The sequence below is a fragment of the Pecten maximus genome, chromosome 1, assembly GCF_902652985.1.
Source record: "Pecten maximus chromosome 1, xPecMax1.1, whole genome shotgun sequence".
In the NCBI taxonomy this organism is placed as follows: domain Eukaryota; kingdom Metazoa; phylum Mollusca; class Bivalvia; order Pectinida; family Pectinidae; genus Pecten; species Pecten maximus.
The window spans coordinates 20,518,459-20,539,578 of NC_047015.1; the positions used below are offsets into that span (position 1 = coordinate 20,518,459).

General features: G+C 36.2%; 2 protein-coding genes across 2 annotated transcripts; both read right to left on the reverse strand.

The window, feature by feature from the left end:
* Positions 1 to 2,401: 2,401 nt before the first annotated feature.
* On the reverse strand, positions 2,402 to 16,759 carry LOC117333461 (major facilitator superfamily domain-containing protein 1-like). Its single transcript, XM_033892804.1, has 9 exons — positions 16,607 to 16,759; positions 16,306 to 16,421; positions 15,329 to 15,429; positions 15,075 to 15,180; positions 14,142 to 14,282; positions 6,195 to 6,338; positions 4,141 to 4,280; positions 3,572 to 3,686; positions 2,402 to 2,879 (listed from the first exon to the last, which is right to left on the reverse strand). The coding sequence occupies exons 2-9, from the start codon at positions 16,321 to 16,323 to the stop codon at positions 2,775 to 2,777; spliced, it is 870 nt and encodes a 289-aa protein (XP_033748695.1). The 5' UTR covers positions 16,324 to 16,421; positions 16,607 to 16,759; the 3' UTR covers positions 2,402 to 2,774.
* Positions 16,630 to 20,483, reverse strand: LOC117327342 (probable galactarate transporter). Its single transcript, XM_033884281.1, has 7 exons — positions 20,349 to 20,483; positions 19,615 to 19,674; positions 18,654 to 18,760; positions 18,240 to 18,355; positions 17,507 to 17,562; positions 17,212 to 17,361; positions 16,630 to 16,763 (listed from the first exon to the last, which is right to left on the reverse strand). Exons 2-7 carry the CDS (start codon positions 19,628 to 19,630, stop codon positions 16,648 to 16,650), a joined length of 561 nt encoding a protein of 186 aa, XP_033740172.1. The 5' UTR covers positions 19,631 to 19,674; positions 20,349 to 20,483; the 3' UTR covers positions 16,630 to 16,647.
* Between the last annotated feature and the right edge of the window lie 637 nt (positions 20,484 to 21,120).

A 21,120-nucleotide genomic window follows, 5' to 3' on the forward strand; every position in this document is an offset into this window, starting at 1 on the left:
TCATTGTTAATGCATGAAGCTGCTGGGAAATATTGTTAGATTTTTTAAAAATATTTTTTACATTTTTATTGAAAATACTCTGGTAAATTTAGAGTAGTTCTATCATTAGAGTTTTTGTATTGTCTTGATGAGGTAATGATTGTAGTGCCTATTAACTGTAACACGTATTACTTTGAACTTACTCGAATTTGTTATGTTGTTATTTTAGTTTGTTTTGTACTTAGTGTTCGTTGTTACAGTTTTAATTTTATTTATTGGAGAAGAATAGTACTTTTTATTTTCAAAATATTTATATGAACATAATGATAAATTAAATTATTATTTTTTAATTATCTTGAAAAAAGAGTGTTTTTCCCCTTTCTTTTATTTTCATAATATTTAACAACATGCTGACAAATGCATAGATATATTAATATTGTGTGCATAATATAAGTGACTTCATTGAAACTAAAGATTCCTTTGGGTCTTTTCCTAGTTGATTTTGTTAATAATGACATGTCATGTTATATCATTATATCATTCACACAATAATTATGTATTAGATGGCGTGGAAGTAGATGTATGTACGGGATGGCATGGAAGTAGATGTATGTACGAGATGGCTTGGAAATATATGTATGTACGAGATGGCGTGGAAGTAGATGTATGTACGGGATGGATTGGGAGTATATGTATGTACGGGATGGCTTGGGAGTATATGTATGTACTAGATGGCTTGGAAGTATATGTATGTACTAGATGGCTTGGAAGTATTATGTATGTACGAGATGGCGTGGGAGTATATGTATGTACGGGATGGCATGGAAGTATTATGTATGTACGGGTTGGGTTGGAAGTATTATGTATGTACGGGTTGGCGTGGAAGTATTATGTATGTACGGGATGGCGTGGAAAATAGATGTATGTACGGGATGGATTGGGAGTATATGTATGTACGAGATGGATTGGGAGTATATGTATGTACGGGTTGGCGTGGAAGTATTATGTATGTACGGGATGGCATGGAAGTATTATGTATGTACGGGTTGGCGTGGAAGTAGATGTATGTACGGATGGCGTGGAAGTATATGTATGTACGAGATGGCTTGGGAGTATATGTATGTAAGGATGGCGTGGAAGTATATGTATGTACGAGATGGATTGGAAGTATTATGTATGTACGGGATGGCATGGAAGTAGATGCATGTACGAGATGGATTGATAGTATATGTATGTAAGGATGGCGTGGAAGTAGATGTATGTACGATATGGCATGGAAGTAGATGCATGTACGAGATGGATTGATAGTATATGTATGTAAGGATGGCGTGGAAGTAGATGTATGTACGATATGGCATGGAAGTATTATGTATGTACTAGATGGCTTGGAAGTATTATGTATGTACGGGATGGCATGGAAGTATTATGTATGTACGAGATGGCATGGAAGTATATGTATGTACGGGATGGCATGGAAGTATATGTATGTACGGTATTGCGTGGAAGTATATGTATGTACGGGATGGATTGGGAGTATATGTATGTACGGGATGGATTGGGAGTATATGTATGTACGGGTTGGCGTGGAAGTATATGTATGTACTAGATGGCGTGGAAGTATATGTATGTACGGGATGGCGTGTAAGTAGATGTATGTACGGGATGGCGTGGAAGTAGATGTATGTACGGGATGGCGTGAAAGTAGATGTATGTACGGGATGGATTGGGAGTATATGTATGTACGGGTTGGCGTGGAAGTATGTCGATGTACTAGATGGTGCGATACTATACGTATGTACTAGATGGCGTGGAACATATGCATATACGGATGTTTTCTAAGGTTTATAAGGAAATTTGCATGTTTTAAAGATAATGCTTTTGATTGTGTATAATTTGTTATTTTGTGTAAGTTTTGATATCCTGTTCGTTTGACATAACGTCGCATACCTTTACTAATCACCATATTGGTGATATACTTACATATACAAGTTGATGTAGTGACATATTCACTAGATAATAAAATAGGATGAGGATATATATTGTCTCTCATAGTTGAGGATACAGATGGATGGATATTGCACGGATACCATTAAAAAAAAGTACTAGAATTGTTATTGAATTTAACAAAACCATTTCATCATCTTTTACATGTTCCTGAAAATGCAGTTATCAGTACTTTTGTCATCTATCCAACCTTTAGTCCAAACAGATGTACTATTTCAGAATAAGTTGTTTGCCAGACCCATTCTAAATTACATGATGATATTGGATCATCTGATATTTCTGATATAATCAGTGTTACCCACATCTGTAACGAATTGTTATTGTTTAAACAATTGACATTTAGATTCATATTACAAAAACACAATGTAAATGATCTCAACAATATCACAAGTTGTCAAATAAGAAAATAAGATTAATAGAATAATTATGATATTTTACACAAATCACATCTACAAACTGTTTTACACAATTATGCACTACATTCTGTATTTGATATAAAATTATTTAAGCCAAAATTCTCAACGATTGGTATAATACCTTGGTATGATGTTTTCACGCACGAATAGTTAGGTCAGGTAAACAGCTAGCGCTAACAATGGATACACTTTTCCCTAAAAGCGAACTCGTAATCTATTTTTACTGTAGTATATTACATGAAATAATGAAAAAAAAACATACCCGTTCGCCGAGATGCACACATAAAGCTCTATAACGGTCTACACACGTACACATATATGTAATATATTTGGCACATATACACGTAACTTCAGTCCACACCAGCACACACACGACTATCTATTGACGGAGTTATTATCTGATATCAGGGGGTCAGTTTCAGATCCAGCTTTATCTGAGGATGATTTACTCTTACGTAATCGTCTGTTTATATTGCACTCCTGCAAGACAAGAAATAATGTAAATATTTCAACTGCTATTAAACAATATAATATGACACAGATAATATATCAAATTAACACTTTCTACAATGTTTACTTATATATATAAGAGATTTGATAAAATAATAAGTTGACCAATTTATTTGAAATGTTCGTGCTTTCTTGCAACTATTTATCGTAACGTACCATTAATACAACGCATTTTTTCTAAATGTCAGTAACTTATGAAGTTATGAAAATTGTATCACATTCTTATAAACTGCACCAGGTGAATGCGATTTTTGAACGCTATAGTTTGCTTGACAACTCACAGCAATTACGTATGTATTTATCTGACGCTAAGAGACGATTATACAGGAACCTTTGTATGGAGAAGTCTCCTTCATTGTTAAACGGATAATTGATAACTAGGTTAGTTCATATGATCCAGAAAATTCTATAACATTTCTAATTGTCAAAAATGCCATTGTCGAATTTGTACAAAATGGTGTGGATGAGGGAAAACAATGTTAGGTATGTGATATTCTCTGAAAAAATCTGTATAATGGATATTACTACATGTAGTAAACAATAGTCTGTAGTGTGGAGTGTTTTCAGGTACATTGTATATCATTTAGCGTAACATTGCATCTCCCAGTAGGTAACACATCAATAATTGATAAAACATAGAAAGACAAACAACAGAGACTTACCGATCGTATGTCGGATACGTTCATGAATACAGCACTTAGGAACGACACCGCACTCAGACAGGCGAACAACAGCAACATATACCGATACTTCTGTAGCCGGACATCTACGTCCGTTCTGGTGACCAAATCAAAGCATTTATTGGAATACTATAAATCTATATGCTTTCTGTAGTCAGAAAACTCAACAATTCAGTGAAATAATCACACGGAATAAATCTTCATCCTCTCTGGAGTGGGAACACTCGGGCATTTAGTGACATATTCTTACGTTGAAAATCTGTAAGCTTCACGGTGATACGGTACATATTGACTTATAAATTGATAAACTGGTACTTAAGGTAATAGAAAATGATAATTTCAAATTAAGTCAAAAACACGTTGATACATTGCGATATTGAGCACCGTTAAATGTTATATGGTATATCAATGTCTCGTCCTTTCATGTCTCGTCAGTGATGCTAGGGCCATAATGTTGAGACTTAGAATGGGACGTCAGGGAAATCTTCACGGAAAAATAGAAGTGGTGGTGTAAAATCTCATAGACATCGATAATGACGAATTATACTTACTCCTCCTCGTTTCCAAGGATGGTTCCCACAGTAAGAGCAGACAGTCCCATGCCTATCCCCATACTACTGGACGCCAGACCGGCCGCTGTCCCGTACGATGTCGGGGGTACCATCGACATCATCACCTGCCACAGGATTATCTACAAATAAAAACACGTCACGTTATTGTACTTTACTTAAGGATTGATTGTCAATTTTGTTGCTTGCATGGACTAATGAAGGGAAGTGAACCTCGTGCAAATGAAGTGAACTGCTTCGCAGTTCATGTACCATTTGCACGAGGTTCACTTCTGTTCATCAGTCCATGCAAGCAACAAAATTGACAATCAATCCTTATATTTATGTTAACCAAATTCAAAACTTCGCCACCAGATTGCAAAATTCGGTCGCAACAGTGTGACGTAAGTGCGTTACTTTGTAACATTGTTATACTTATCGTACATGTGTGCACAGTAGTGGAACAGCAGACAGTAAGCTATTCTCGTCGCCAAGGCAACACAAAATATAGTGCCATACACGTTTTGATTATTACGATGTTGATACACATAGATACGATATTTTCAAGGTAAAATATTCATTTATAACAAATATTTATGATATTGTATAATAAAAACTTAGCAATACCCTTATAAATACGAATTTAAAGTGCAGTGTTGACAGTATAGTATGTGTTTGATTTGGTCACTCGAGACACAGGGACTCGGTTAAAAAAAATGATGTGATGCAGTCTAATAGCCGGGATATTCAGAGCTCGAGAAAAAGTGTAACAATGTGGCTTTTAGTCGTAGGTTAGCTGGTGATGTACATGGTGTTCTCGACATATTGGATTTCATTGTCGCACTGGCGTTTTGGGATGTAAATACTGATAATAGTAAGTAAAGAAACATTGATTTGAAAATTGGCGGTATTCGACGGCCGGAAACTTGTGTCCTCCATATGTTTAGATTGAGTCAAATTGCGACAATAATGTGTCCCTGTTCTCGATATAGCATACTTCTGCTACCAGTCTGTTTTGTGTTGTTAAATAGTGTTTAAATTTAGCTTTATTTTCTGTGACCACTGAAATGGTATTAAGCATGGCATTCGAGATACAGCTAACGTTAGACCTACTGCGCTACGTAGGTTATGAGCTCGGTGCTATCGAGAGTGTCAGTGTTCTGTCAGATCCTGTATATTCTAAACTGTCTGCATTATACTGGCATTTTTATAAGCACATAAAGCGGCTATTCCACTTGTGTTCATATACGTTTATAACAATGTTACACAATTCACAAAGTGAAAGTGCATTCAAGTCTGAGGCGGTACAGAACTCGATCGCCATTGTAAACTCAGTGAATGTATTCACACGCCGGCAAGAAAGTGATTCGTCTCTAAGAACAGAAGCACGCGACCCAAAATCTTCAACGGGAAATGAAGTGATCTGAGTTTACTATGTTCATTGAGGCGGAGCGAAGTGAAAATGTAAATATAAAGAAATGTTAAACCTATGTTTTAAACGGTCTCAGACTGTCCACAGGAAAAAAACTGTCAAGACACGGACAATCTACAGAAAAAAAACTGTTAAACGTCAAGACCTCCGATTATCTATACAAAAAAGTTAACGTCAAGGTCTCGTCGCATTTTCCAACTCGCAACTCGCATTTTCCAACTCGCAACTCGCAACTCGAAGAAAAGAAACCCTCGAAATAATCACACGGAATACATCTACATCCTCTCTGGAGTGGGACCACTCTGGCATTTAGTGACATATTCTAATGGTGGAAAATCTGTAAGCTTCACGGTGATACGGTACATATTGACTTATAAATTGATAAAATGGTACTTAAGGTAATAGAAAATGATAATTTCAAATTAAGTAAAAAACACGTGGATACATCGCGATATTGAGCACCGTTAAATGTTATATGGTATATCAATGTCTCGTCCTTTCATGTCTCGTCAGTGATGCTGGGGCCATAATGTTGAGACTTAGAATGGGACGTCAGGGAAATCTTCACGGAAAAATAGAAGTGGTAGTGTAAAATCTCATAGACATCGATAATGACGAATTATACTAACTCCTCCTCGTTTCCAAGGATGGTTCCCACAGTAAGAGCAGACAGTCCCATGCCTATCCCCATACTACTGGACGCCAGACCGGCCGCTGTCCCGTACGATGTCGGGGGTACCATCGACATCATCACCTGCCACAGGATTATCTACAAATAAAAACACGTAACGTTATTGTACTTTATGAAGAAATGTTAAACCCATGTTTTAAACGTTCAGGTCTCAGACTGTCCACAGGAAAAAAACTGTCAAGACACGGACTATCTACAGAAAAAAAACTGTTAAACGTCAAGACCTCCGATTATCTATACAAAAAAACCTTAAACGTCAAGGTCTCGGACTATCTATAAAAAAACCTTAAACGTCATGGTCTCGGACTATCTATAAAAAAACTTAAACGCCAAGGTCTCGGACTATCTATAAAAAACCTTTAACGTCAAGGTCTCGAACTATCTATAAACAAACTTAAACGTCAAGGTCTCGGACTATCTATAAAAAAACTTAAACGTCAAGGTCTCGGACTATCTATAAAAAAACTTAAACGCCAAGGTCTCGGACTATCTGTAAACAAACTTAAACGTCAAGGTCTCGGACTATCTATAAAAAAACTTAAACGTCAAGGTCTCGGACTATCTATAAACAAACTTAAACGTCAAGGTCTCGAACTATCTATAGAAAAAAACTTAAACGTCAAGGTCTCGAACTATCTATAAAAAAAACTTAAACGCCAAGGTCTCGAACTATCTATAAAAAAACCTTAAACGTCAAGGTCTCGGACTATCTATAAAAAAAACTTAAACGTCAAGGTCTCGACTATCTATAAAAAAAACTTAAACGCCAAGGTCTCGAACAATCTATAAAAAAAACCTTAAACGTCAAGGTCTCGAACTATCTATAAAAAAAACTTAAACGTCAAGGTCTCGAACTATCTATAAAAAACCTTAAACGTCAAGGTCTCGGACTATCTATAAAAAAACTTAAACGTCAAGGTCTCGAACTATCTATAAACAAACTTAAACGTCAAGGTCTCGGACTATCTATAAAAAATCTTAAACGTCAAGGTCTCGGACTATCTATGAAAAATCTTAAACGTCAAGGTCTCGGACTATCTATAAAAACCTTAAACGTCAAGGTCTCGAGCTATCTATAAAAACCTTAAACGTCAAGGTCTCGGACTATCTATAAAAAAACTTAAACGTCGAGGTCTCGGACTATCTATAAAAAAACTTAAACGTCGAGGTCTCGGACTATCTATCAAAAACTTAAACGTCAAGGTCTCGGACTATCGATAAAAACCTTAAACGTCAATGTCTCGGACTATCTATAAAAAAAACTTAAACGTCAAGGTCTCGGACTATCTATAAAAAACTTAAACGTCGAGGTCTCGGACAATCTATAAAAAACTTAAACGTCAAAATCTCGGACTATCTATAAAAAACTTAAACGCCAAGGTCTCGGACTATCTATAAAAAACTTAAACGTCAAGGTCTCGGACTATCTATAAAAAAAACTTAAACGTCAAGGTCTCGAACTATCTATAAACAAACTTAAACGTCAAGGTCTCGGACTATCTATAAAAAAAACTTAAACGCCAAGGTCTCGGACTATCTATAAAAAAAACTTAAACGTCAAGGTCTCGAACTATCTATAAAAAAACTTAAACGCCAAGGTCTCGAACAATCTATAAAAAAACCTGAAACGTCAAGGTCTCGAACTATCTATCAAAAAAACTTAAACGCCAAGGTCTCGAACTATCTATAAAAAAACCTTAAACGTCAAGGTCTCGGACTATCTATAAAAAAAACTTAAACGTCAAGGTCTCGAACTATCTATAAACAAACTTAAACGTCAAGGTCTCGGACTATCTATAAAAAATCTTAAACGTCAAGGTCTCGGACTATCTATAAAAAATCTTAAACGTCAAGGTCTCGGACTATCTATAAAAACCTTAAACGTCAAGGTCTCGAGCTATCTATAAAAACCTTAAACGTCAAGGTCTCGGACTATCTATAAAAAAAACTTAAACGTCGAGGTCTCGGACTATCTATAAAAAAACTTAAACGTCGAGGTCTCGGACTATCTATAAAAAAACTTAAACGTCAAGGTCTCGGACTATCGATAAAAACCTTAAACGTCAATGTCTCGGACTATCTATAAAAAAAACCTTAAACGTCAAGGTCTCGGACTATCTATAAAAAACTTAAACGTCGAGGTCTCGGACAATCTATAAAAAACTTAAACGTCAAAGTCTCGGACTATCTATAAAAAACTTAAACGCCAAGGTCTCGGACTATCTATAAAAAAATTAAACGTCAAGGTCTCGGACTATCTATAAAAAACTTAAACGTCAAGGTCTCGAACTATCTATAAAAAACCTTAAACGTCAAGGTCTCGGACTATCTATAAAAAAAACTTAAACGTCAAGGTCTCGGACTATCTATAAAAAAACTTAAACATCAAGGTCTCGGACTATCTATAAACAAACTTAAACGTCAAGGTCTCGGACTATCTATAAAAAATCTTAAACGTCAAGGTCTCGGACTATCTATAAAAAATCTTAAACGTCAAGGTCTCGGACTATCTATAAAAACCTTAAACGTCAAGGTCTCGAGCTATCTATAAAAACCTTAAACGTCAAGGTCTCAGACTATCTATAAAAAAACTTAAACGTCGAGGTCTCGGACTATCTATAAAAAAACTTAAACGTCGAGGTCTCGGACTATCTATCAAAAACTTAAACGTCAAGGTCTCGGACTATCGATAAAAACCTTAAACGTCAATGTCTCGGACTATCTATAAAAAAACTTAAACGTCAAGGTCTCGGACTATCTATAAAAAACTTAAACGTCAAGGTCTCGGACAATCTATAAAAAACTTAAACGTCAAAATCTCGGACTATCTATAAAAAACTTAAACGCCAAGGTCTCGGACTATCTATAAAAAACTTAAACGTCAAGGTCTCGGACTATCTATAAAAAACTTAAACGTCAAGGTCTCGAACTATCTATAAAAAACCTTAAACGTCAAGGTCTCGGACTATCTATAAAAAAACTTAAACGTCAAGGTCTCGGACTATCTATAAAAAACTTAAACGTCAAGGTCTCGGACTATCTATAAAAAACTTAAACGTCAAGGTCTCGGACTATCTATAAAAAAACTTAAACGTCAAGGTCTCGGACTATCTATAAAAAAACTTAAACGTCAAGGTCTCGGACTATCTATAAAAAAACTTAAACGTCAAGGTCTCGGACTATCTATAAAAAAACTTAAACGTCAAGGTCTCGGACTATCTATAAAAAAAACTTAAACGTCAAGGTCTCGGACTATCTATAAAACAAACCTTAAACGTCAAGGTCTCGGACTATCTATAGAAAACCTTAAACGCCAAGGTCTCGGACTATCTATAAAAAAAACTTAAACGTCAAGGTCTCGGACTATCTATAAAAAAACTTAAACGTCAAGGTCTCGGACTATCTATAAAAAAACTTAAACGTCAAGGTCTCGGACTATCTATAAAAAAACCTTAAACGTCAAGGTCTCGGACTATCTATAAAAAAACTTAAACGTCAAGGTCTCGGACTATCTATAAAAAACTTAAACGTCAAGGTCTCGGACTATCTACAGAAAAGAAGAAAAAAAAACCCCTGTTAAACGTGAAGATTTCTGATTCTTTATAAAGATATGTTAAACGTCGAGTAATCATATTGAAAATATAGATAGAAATATCAAACCGAGTATTTTTCAAAATGTTTTAATATCCAAAATTAACCAATTGGTTCAATTTTTGGGTTTAAGCAACCCTTTCTCTACTTCAACAACAAATCAGTTCATGTATTTCATGAATAAGATACGCTGATAATCAGTTTCAACAGTGTATATTGTTATATATTATTATATCGAGCGTAACCACCCGTGCAGGTTATATATCTTGACGTCATAGCTTGCAATATCATGATCTACAAATAAATTTGTCTTTTGTTGAAGACCTCCGTTGAATTGGCGTTCTTCACCACTGACACATATTTAGCAGAGTAGCATTGAATTACATTACTTTCGTATCTGTTATGTAGATATAATTATGCAAATCTACAGTAAAATGTCAAGACCTGAAATTTGGGGGACAATTTAGCTGGTACGTCCTGACTTTACACGTTATGATATTAAGGTGTGTCCCGGTATACTTTACACGTTATGATATTTAGGTGTGTCCCGGTATACTTCACACGTTATGATATTTAGGTGTGTCCCGGTATACTTTACACGTTATGATATTAAGACTTGTCCCGGTATACTTTACACGTTATGATATTAAGGTGTGTCCCGGTATACTTTACACGTTATGATATTAAGGTGTGTCCCGGTATACTTTACACGTTATGATATTAAGGTGTGTCCCGGTATACTTCACCCGTTATGATATTAAGACTTGTCCCGGTATACTTTACACGTTATGATATTAAGGTGTGTCCCGGTATACTTTACACGTTATGATATTAAGGTGTGTCCCGGTATACTTTACACGTTATGATATTAAGGTGTGTCCCGGTATACTTTACACGTTATGATATTAAGGTGTGTTCCGGTATACTTCACACGTTATGATATTTAGGTGTGTCCCGGTATACTTTACACGTTATGATATTAAGACTTGTCCCGGTATACTTTACACGTTATGATATTTAGGTGTGTCCCGGTATACTTTACACGTTATGATATTAAGACTTGTCCCGGTATACTTTACACGTTATGATATTAAGGTGTGTCCCGGTATACTTCACACGTTATGATATTAAGACTTGTCCCGGTATACTTTCCACGTTATGATATTTGGGTGTGTCCCGGTATACTTTACACGTTATGATATTAAGACTTGTCCCGGTATACTTTACACGTTATGATATTTAGACTAATTCCTGTATTCAATGAGACTCCTATACTGTATAACATAATACAATCTAATATACGATCTATATAAGTTCATACACGAATCTCTATCTGGAAGTATCGGTCCAAGAATATCAGCACACATGAAAGGTCACTCTCACATAAGGTTTAAGACCCATTTCGACACATTTCATATATCTTCATCGATATCTTGTTGAGATAACTTAAGTTTGATAAATCACAATGCTCCCTCTCTCCCACACAATATTGTACTATAACACATATATTTTGTCAACTGTGAGGAAATCACTATATCCCCTGCTGTCAGACGGATCTAGAAATGACCTCAATTTAGTCATGTTAGAGTTATATCCCTTCCCACAGCTTTACAACAGTGTTCGATTAGAGATTAATAGACTGGCCCCCTGTCCCTAGAATATCAAAATTATAGATAAAATTGAGCTTTATGATTTTGGTCTCACGATATGTCTAATTCCTCAGTTTTAAACTAGGGGGAGATAAAGTAGTATTATAATTAAGATTGGTAATTCTTAATGAAAAAACTAAGGGTCTGGTGGCCAGTTTAAGAGATTAACTATGGTTAAGATATCATGAATATGGTTAAGGTTCAACAAGCCTGGTTATTTGTCATTTTATAAACAAAAGTGACACGCCAAAAAGAAGGTCATCATATATCAGTAGATTGGTTGGAATCTACAGTTTCCAACAAAGGTTGTTGTAAATGGTTATGTTATCTTAAATTTGTTAATATGTGCTATATTCTCGTTTGAACTTGTATGAATGGCGGAGATATCCAGTCTCGGAATTAAAATTAATATTTTCACACATTTCTTTTTTATAATATTTTGAACAGTATTTATAGTTAATAGTGAGGTTGCGAGTTTCTGGTGTCAAATGTATGTAATCAAGTCCTGTTCTGTGTCAGTGTCTATGTCAACTGTATCAAGTCATGTTCTGTGTCACTGTCTATGTCAACTGTATCAAGTCATGTTTTGTGTCACTGTCTATGTCAACTGTAATCAAGTCCTGTTCAGTATCACTGTCTATGTCGACTGTAATCAAGTCCTGTCCTGTATCACTGTCTATGTCAACTGTAATCAAGTCCTGTTCTGTGTCACTGTCTTTGTCAACTGTATCAAGTCATGTTCTGTATCACTGTCTATGTCAACTGTATCAAGTCCTGTTCGGTGTCACTGTCTATGTCAACTGTATCAAGTCCTGTTTTGTGTCACTGTCTATGTCAACTGTATCAAGTAATGCTCTGTATCACTGTCTATGTCAACTGTATCAAGTCTTGTTCTGTGTCACTGTCTATGTCAACTGTAATCAAGGCCTGCTCTGTGTCACTGTCTATGTCAACTGTAATCAAGTCCTGTCCTGTATCACTGTCTATGTCAACTGTAATCAAGTCCTGTTCTGTGTCACTGTCTATGTCAACTGTATCAAGTCCTGTCCTGTGTCACTGTCTATGTCAACTGTAATCAAGTCCTGTCCTGTGTCACTGTCTATGTCAACTGTAATCAAGTCCTGTACTGTGTCACTGTCTATGTCAACTGTATCAAGTCCTGTTCTGTGTCACTGTCTATGTCAACTGTATCAAGTCATGTTCTGTGTCACTGTCTATGTCCACTGTAATCAGGTTCTGTTCTGTGTCACTGTCTATGTCAACTGTATCAAGTCCTGTTCGGTGTCACTGTCTATGTCCACTGTAATCAGGTTCTGTTCTGTGTCACTGTCTATGTCAACTGTATCAAGTCCTGTTCGGTGTCACTGTCTATGTCAACTGTAATCCAGCCCTGTTCTGTGTCACTGTCTATGTCAACTGTATCAAGTCCTGTTCTGTGTCACTGTCTATGTCGACTGTAATCAAGTCCTGTTCTGTGTCACTGTCTATGTCAACTGTAATCAAGTCCTGTTCTGTATCACTGTCTATGTCAACTGTATCAAGTCATGTTCTGTATCACTGTCTATGTCAACTGTATCAAGTCCTGTACTGTGTCACTGTCTATGTCAACTGTAATCCAGCCCTGTTCTGTGTCACTGTCTATGTCAACTGCATCAAGTCCTGTTCTGTGTCACTGTCTATGTCAACTGTAATCACGTCCTGTTCTGTATCACTGTCTATGTCAAGTGTCATGTGCTTGTGTTTATGTTTTGTATTTGCGACCCTTGACCTCATACCTTGTACCCTTCACCTGTGACCACGTATAGAAGACTCATGATAAGATTCATTGTCAAAAAGATGGAAATTTTAAATTCCACGGACTCAACCTCTGTCGCATTGATAGAGTAAGAGTGTAGTTACTAATACAAAATATGTCAAATTGTTTACAAGGTCATTTTGTCTATCATCCATATTATTATCAATGTAATTCGGGATGATGTAATTGTATTATTATCATAGTAACTGTATGTGGTCATATGTAAAGTGTTATAGATACTGTATTGTTAAATCTATCTGTGATGTCCATATCTACCGTCACCTTATGGTATTTGTTTCTACTGTTTTAGGGTATCTTGTTGAGACTACAAGATAAATGTAATAGAGGAACTCCGCATCATTGCTTTCATTCCGCCTCTGCCTAAAATCCCTACATCGTTTCATATGTGGGAAAAAGGGACTAATATGCACTTACTGTGTGTGGTTTATGAAGTTGTGAGAGAAAATAAAACTAAGGCCCGTTTGACCTCGCTCTTGACATGAACTTTGATATTTACTGTACATTTTATAAGTTGATGGTTCCGATAAATAGACTGACATGTTAAACTTTTAGGGAAGCAATCCGTGGATACGTATTATTTTGACGTAAGATTATGACTTGAATTACAATACATATATTTCCGGTTCATATCAAACTTAAATGGGTTTGAAGCATATACTCGATGACATCATCAAACATGCGGGCCTCAGAGGGAACCAGATCCGCGGTGTTATTAACGATTGGATGGTTGGCTAGTAATTGTTTGTTTTAACTGGACTCAGAAAAGTATATATACTTTATCGTAATCGATTATTTGGCAACAATTGAAAGTCAATGAGACCTTACCGCATTACAGTTGAAAGTGACCCCTATACAGATGGACATGGCTAGTGGCGGCACCTTGGATAGGTAGGCGAGCGTCAGGTACACTGGGGTGGTCAGCAAGCACGCTACCATTCCCACAATTCCATGGCAGTTCAGCTTCTCCTGAGGACAAACAATGACTTCAATGAAATGGACTCAAATGTACATATGAGGTCATCAATGAAAACAGACACCAGTATGGCCGATTATTGAAAAATGACAAAAATCTCTCGTGGGATTATCAAAGCTAATAGAATGAGAACATTGGAACATATCGATGACGAAAATAAACAGCTGATGGATGATCAGAATAAATATCAGTCAATTTTAAACAGGATAGATAATAAAGTCTATAGTATTATATGACAAAGAATCATCACCAAGGAAACACATCAATGACGTCATGAAATCATGCGATATGTTTTACCAGGATATCACCGTATATACATGTACCTCCTAGTCGAGTAAATGGCGTTATAAGTTATCTCGTAATCTCAAATATAACTCAAATACGGAGTCTTCGTGTTATAACTAAAACTCGAATCCCGTCATTTCGTTAATTCCCTCAATTGCTAACAATTCATATTTCCAACATCGACTCCCCATAACTTTAGTAACGTTCAGAGAGACTACCGTTTTGTCCATGTCTGCGTGAAATAACATTTTAGGAAATTATATAAAAATGATTTCAAACGACTATACCAAAATCACGTTTTATGTCTCCCTAAATGTTCGAATGATAAACCGACATGACATTTTAATTAAAGAAAAAATATAACAAACAATTTATGCTTTTAAAATTTGATGTGTGTAATTCGAAACACCGATAGTCTAATATAGAATGGGTTTTTACTTCTTTAAAGAAAAGACCATGATAATAATGACTGACTTGTCAGTAAGGAACTCCTACATTACCAGTATCTTCCCCAGGATAGGAGCTAGCAACGACACGTCGTACACGGCGCCATTGATGTAAGACGCGTCAGTCTTAGAGAAGCCATAACGGTCTTGGAAAAATTTTCTACAAAATAATACATATCTTAAATACATGTTACAACAGTCAGCAAAGGTGATTCTATGAAATCATCGTTCTGAAGATTTCCAGACCCAATCCGAAATTCATTAACAAAACAAAATTATGCTTTTTGCAACTTGAGGGAAACACTTACGTTGCGTTGGAGACAAATGGAATGACGGAGCTGTAGAAACATGTGAGCATCACAATAAGATACCAGTAGGTCGAAGGGAAGCTCTTTATGTCGGTCAGTCTCTGAAATAGTCATACTGATTATAAATACCGTCACTTACATTAAAGTGGAGTGTACAATAAAATAGTAGTAGGAGGAAGGGAAGCTCTTTATGTCGGTCAGACTCTGAAATAGTCATACTGATTATAAATACTGTCACTTACATTAAAGTGGAGTGTACACTAGGATTGTGTAGGAGGAAGGGAAGTTATTTAAGTCGGTCAGACTCTGAAATAGTCATACTGATTATAAATACCGTCACTTACATTAAAGTGGAGTGTACACTAGGATTGTGTAGGAGGAAGGGAAGTTATTTAAGTCGGTCAGACTCTGAAATAGTCATACTGATTATAAATACTGTCACTTACATTAAAGTGGAGTGTACAATAAAATAGTAGTAGGAGGAAGGGAAGCTCTTTATGTCGGTCAGACTCTGAAATAGTCATACTGATTATAAATACTGTCACTTACATTAAAGTGGAGTGTACAATAAAATAGTAGTAGGAGGAAGGGAAGCTCTTTATGTCGGTCAGACTCTGAAATAGTCATACTGATTATAAATACTGTCACTTACATTAAAGTGGAGTGTACAATAAAATAGTAGTAGGAGGAAGGGAAGCTCTTTATGTCGGTCAGACTCTGAAATAGCCATACTGATTATAATTACTGTCACTCACACTAAACTGGAGTGTACACTAGGATTGTGTGAATAAGTCATAGATTGAAACGTTGACAATCTCACTGTGTGTACTGCTGATAAAATCCCCATAATGATTCTACTCTAGAAGTATTGGATATAATTCACGTTTGACGATTAACTTTTAACTTTTTTGGTATTGGATTTGTACAAAATACACACTTTATGTATCATTTATGCAAACAATATAAGTGATACCAACTATTGGTTTTGATTCCATTTGTTTGCGCGCCTCTTCGTCTAGTTGTTTGGTTCCGATCGAGTCGAGGATGGCTAGACAAATACCAGCTACTAAACCGGTACAGCAAACGAGCGCCCCTGTATTGTCAATGTAACAGTGTGGCGTTGTCTCAAGTATACATAGATAATTATATCAAAAATGATACAAGTTGTGACTCGAATAAAAAAGATATTCTTACTAAAAGACCGAATTATTTAGATACAGTATAGATTATTTGACAGAGCTTAAATCCTAATGACGATATCATTTAGATTGTACTTACCTATCCAGAGACTCCAGGGCAGACCATACCATTGAGCCAGGTTAGCGGTGAGGAAGAAGTTGAGGACATTGCCCTGACCTAATAGTGAAGATAAGGAAGCTGACCGGCAGAACGCTGTTGTCTCTAAACCAGAAGGACACCACTCGATTCTGTAAAACTTAGATAAAGCGAACGTCACATACATGTTCCGCATTTTATCTAGACGGTATTGTTGTTGCCTAAAGAAAGAGCTCTTCGATTATTATGTTCGGAATACAGAGTCGGGCACATTATCATTTCTAATAGAAATATGGGGTTTTGTCTTCCAGATTTACTTCCTTCTCGACCGATCCTTTAGAAATAACTGGCAATTTAAAACAGCTTTTTTATAATTTCCCTCGAAATTCACATTCAATATGAATTCGCCATAAGTAATCACACACTTTGAAAACACAGAAGAAAAACATTTTTCATCTTAAGATACAAACTGGGGAAATGGTGTCGTGCTTTCCTGTAACAACTTGCTAATAAAAAAGATATATAAAATACAATAGTACAAGTTACCATCAAAACATTAAAACAGAACGTTATCTAAACTATATCTCTTCCTTAACTTGTATATATACCTCTTCCTGGTCCCGTGCCGAAGCCGAGAGTCATCCTGCCGATTAGCATAAGGGGAAACATATAGGGCGTTCCCCGAACAGCCGGGGACCCCGCCAGGGCAAACAGCACCATACCCATAGTGAATATCGATGGGATCAACACGGCGGAGGCTGTGGAAAAAAGTGAATCTAAGATTCATCTCTACAACGTCAGGAACGGTCGGGATACAGGTAATTATATACGTTATCTTTGTTATATATAACCGTTTGTTCTCTGCACGTGAATCCAACCGTATTTTTAGGACTGGTCTCTTACCTTTGTTTCCTATCTTGTCTATGAAATACCCTCCGGGTATTGAAACGGCCGCCGACCTGAAAATGGCAAATGTTTTATCAATTACCGAGTAAATTACATATTCACATCTCATTGGCCCTCCCAAAATACATTCTCAAACTTCATTGGGCCTCATAAATAACATGCTGACAACACATTGGTCCATACAAATTACATGCATGTACTCACAACTCACGTTGTCGACCAATCAGATTGCCCCCCTGCATACCACTCTAAAATAGACTACTTTTGTTCCACAGTCGATACATCGTCGGCTATCAGGATAGCTTTTGATCCATCTTCTCACCTTTAAATCATTGCCATGCGACTAAAGTATAGCATGCATTAATATTCAAGAAGTTTACGTGCATTTGATATTTTGATCGGATTGAACTTAAATTCAAAGTGAATCGAAGCTCACCCCCACTTCCGGTTTTCAGAGTGTTACACCTTGTTGATTTGCTATGACTGGGTCTAATATTTTTTTCTACTAATACTAACCAGAAGCAGACGCGCGTGGTAAGGGAAAGATTACATTTTTAACACTTTCTGAGTACAAATATACCTCGCAATGTCTCTACCATCAGGCGAGACTTATTAGACACTTTTACACAGGAGAAAGTGAGAAAGGAACAACTAATGCCTTACACAAGTAATACACAGATGCTGATATGTTTGTGTTAGAACCGTTGCAGCGTTAGATATCGGTACTTACGTCCATGACAGTACAGAGAACAAGAGGTTGTACTTCTGAGGTCCAAGGCCGAGACATTCATCACAACATGTCGTGTTAGCTGACACAGAAGAGTTGTCACGTGTACAGTTAGAAACCTTCAGGTGACATCAACAAAGTTAAAATGAGTTAAAAAATAGTCATATACCTCTTAGTGACTGACACATCTGTTATAATTCAACATCGCCTCACTTTTTCATCATATCAAAACAATGTTAACATTTCCATAGGACGTATTTCAGAAAAATGTCTCTACCAAAGATCGTAATTAAAACGCTAATACTAAGCGGAAAGTATTTATTTAGCATTGTTAAAACAACAATTTGATTAATTAGAATGATTGGAAGATGATGTTTATATAGAAAATACTTGTTCTCATTACTGGTGTTGCCTTACCCCCGAGCCCTGGATATCGGCCTGTACAGCGCTCGGTACCCCTAGGTTGTAGTAACATCCAAGGGCGAGTAGACAGTCACATATCAGTATAAGGTAGCGCCACCTCCCTAAACATGATCAAATCACATTATATCTTTCTGGAAGTGAAGTAAGATAGGGATAATGTTAACAAAGAAATAACCATTATGGAGTTGGCAAACAGCGTCGACATAATGATTGCTTGGAACTATATTTTATTGTGTCATGTAATGTTGCAATATTTCCATGCTGTTGATATTCCTGATGGTACCGTTGTCACAATAATGGTTCTCCTTTTCAGGAGGACATAACATACCCTGATTTTTATCTGGATTGAAATGACAAGTATGATCGATAAAGCTGAAGACGCTTTCACTTCCGGAACATACACTAATATTTTACACAAATGTTTCCCTCGTTTCATCGCTTTTGAGTTATAATTCTAACTTCATTTGTCAGGATTATAACTCCTATTTGACATAGACTTGTGTTGCGGGTATTGTCGAATTTCCCTTGATTTGTGTGACAGGTGTTGTCGAATTACCTTTACTGTTAATATGGTACCTTTTTCAGGGTATCCGAGGAAATATACATATTTGCTAATACATTGTATGTTGTCCTCGTTTATCGATATCGGTTAGAATTACGTTTTCGTTATAATGTCGGTAGAGTTATATCAAGTTGTTTCGCAATAGTAAGACGAAAATACCAAGGATCGTTATAAGTAAATAACAATATCTTGGGCATTTTCAGATGTATATTGGATCTGTACCATTTCTAATGTTTTTTTTAACAAACAGTAGGACAGATTAAGAAAACATATGTTCAATTTATGTTAAGGTACAATTAAAATGTATCTGATATTCCAAGTTATCAAATTGTTTATGTATTGAGTTAACGCAACTGCATTACGTATTTACATACATATCTACTGTATACTTACATTCATGTATTTTCATATCACTGTATTGACGTCTTGTGTCATAGAATATATTTGATCGTACTGAAATGAAATAGTTATTGACATGAAGAACATATTTCGCCAATGTCATTGTCATTTAAGTTTCATAAACCTTGGGGTACCTCAATTTGCAAAGCCCAGGTGGAGAAATAATGGCCATGAAAACTTTACAAATAATATGAGGGCCTTAAGTTTAACCTATTAGTAAGAGACCAATTCCACCAATCAGAAAGCTACTAATGCGTTTGATTGTCCTTAACTATACGGATATGCTTTATTTTTAACTATTGTACGGCTAAAATGTATATTGCACGATCACGTGCGAACTATTGAACACCGTGTGACGTTTGGGATTTAGTCCTACCCGTTCACGCGTCTAAGTCACTCGGATGTCAACACTGCCAGACGACAGTCATGGCAACTTCTAGACCTACAGGAAAGTCTAGATTTCAGTGATTCTGTGTGTGTTTTAGTGACTATGTACTAAAACAAGTATATCATAGGTGTCTGTGCAATAGTCTAAACTATTTGAGACGAGTTACTGGTAATCGACCGATTTTCTATTGCTCTCGGCCGATATATCTGTATGATATATACACTGTGAAAGGGTAACCAATCCCATCAATCTCGGTATGAGTGTTATGATATATAGCAGCTGTTTTATGTCAAAATATATTGTGATCGAAACGAAGCATCCCCAACATCCAATAACATACCTGTATTATCCGATTGTTATACCTTCTGTCAATAAGTGCCTATATCCATATCATTCTGGTGTGTTTTAAAATCACTGTTCTGAGTTTGTCATCTCAATCGTCCGATAATAGCCGTACAACCCACCATGTTAGTTTACAGACACACTCATCACACCCGAGGTTTTAATCAGCCACTTTATCTGACCATCAACATTACATTTAAACTCTTTGTTATCAATCCTATAACGTTATCTACAACACTTCGGCCCCCGTACACGGTATCGTGTAATTGTGGGATACGGTAGGAGTTATATACTTCTAGCTCGCAATTTGTACTTTGCCCTTCTTGTTGACGCTGTAGTAATGAAACTTCATTCATCTTTTGAATACATATATATTTTTAGAAAAGATCTACGAAGTTTAAAGATACTTCACCCTCAACATCGCATACAGTGTTTACACGGTGAAGAAAAACACCAACAAATGAAAAAATCTCGCTGATATCAACGAAAGTTACGTACCAAATATAAAGGTGGACCAAGATGGATTTTCTTCGGGATGAATTGAATTTATTGATTCTTTAAAAGGGCACAAATTTTTTGAAGGCTGGTAGTAGCATAAACTCTGTAGCGTTTGGTATTGTATATAAAACAGCCTATTGTTGTGTTCGATTGGTTGTTATTACGTTTTGTCGGAGAAGTTATACATATACTCCTGTGTAATAATATATGTTTTATGTTCCTCTGGTTAAAATGGTCTAATGTATTTCGTCTCTGTTGAAGCCTCATGCTCT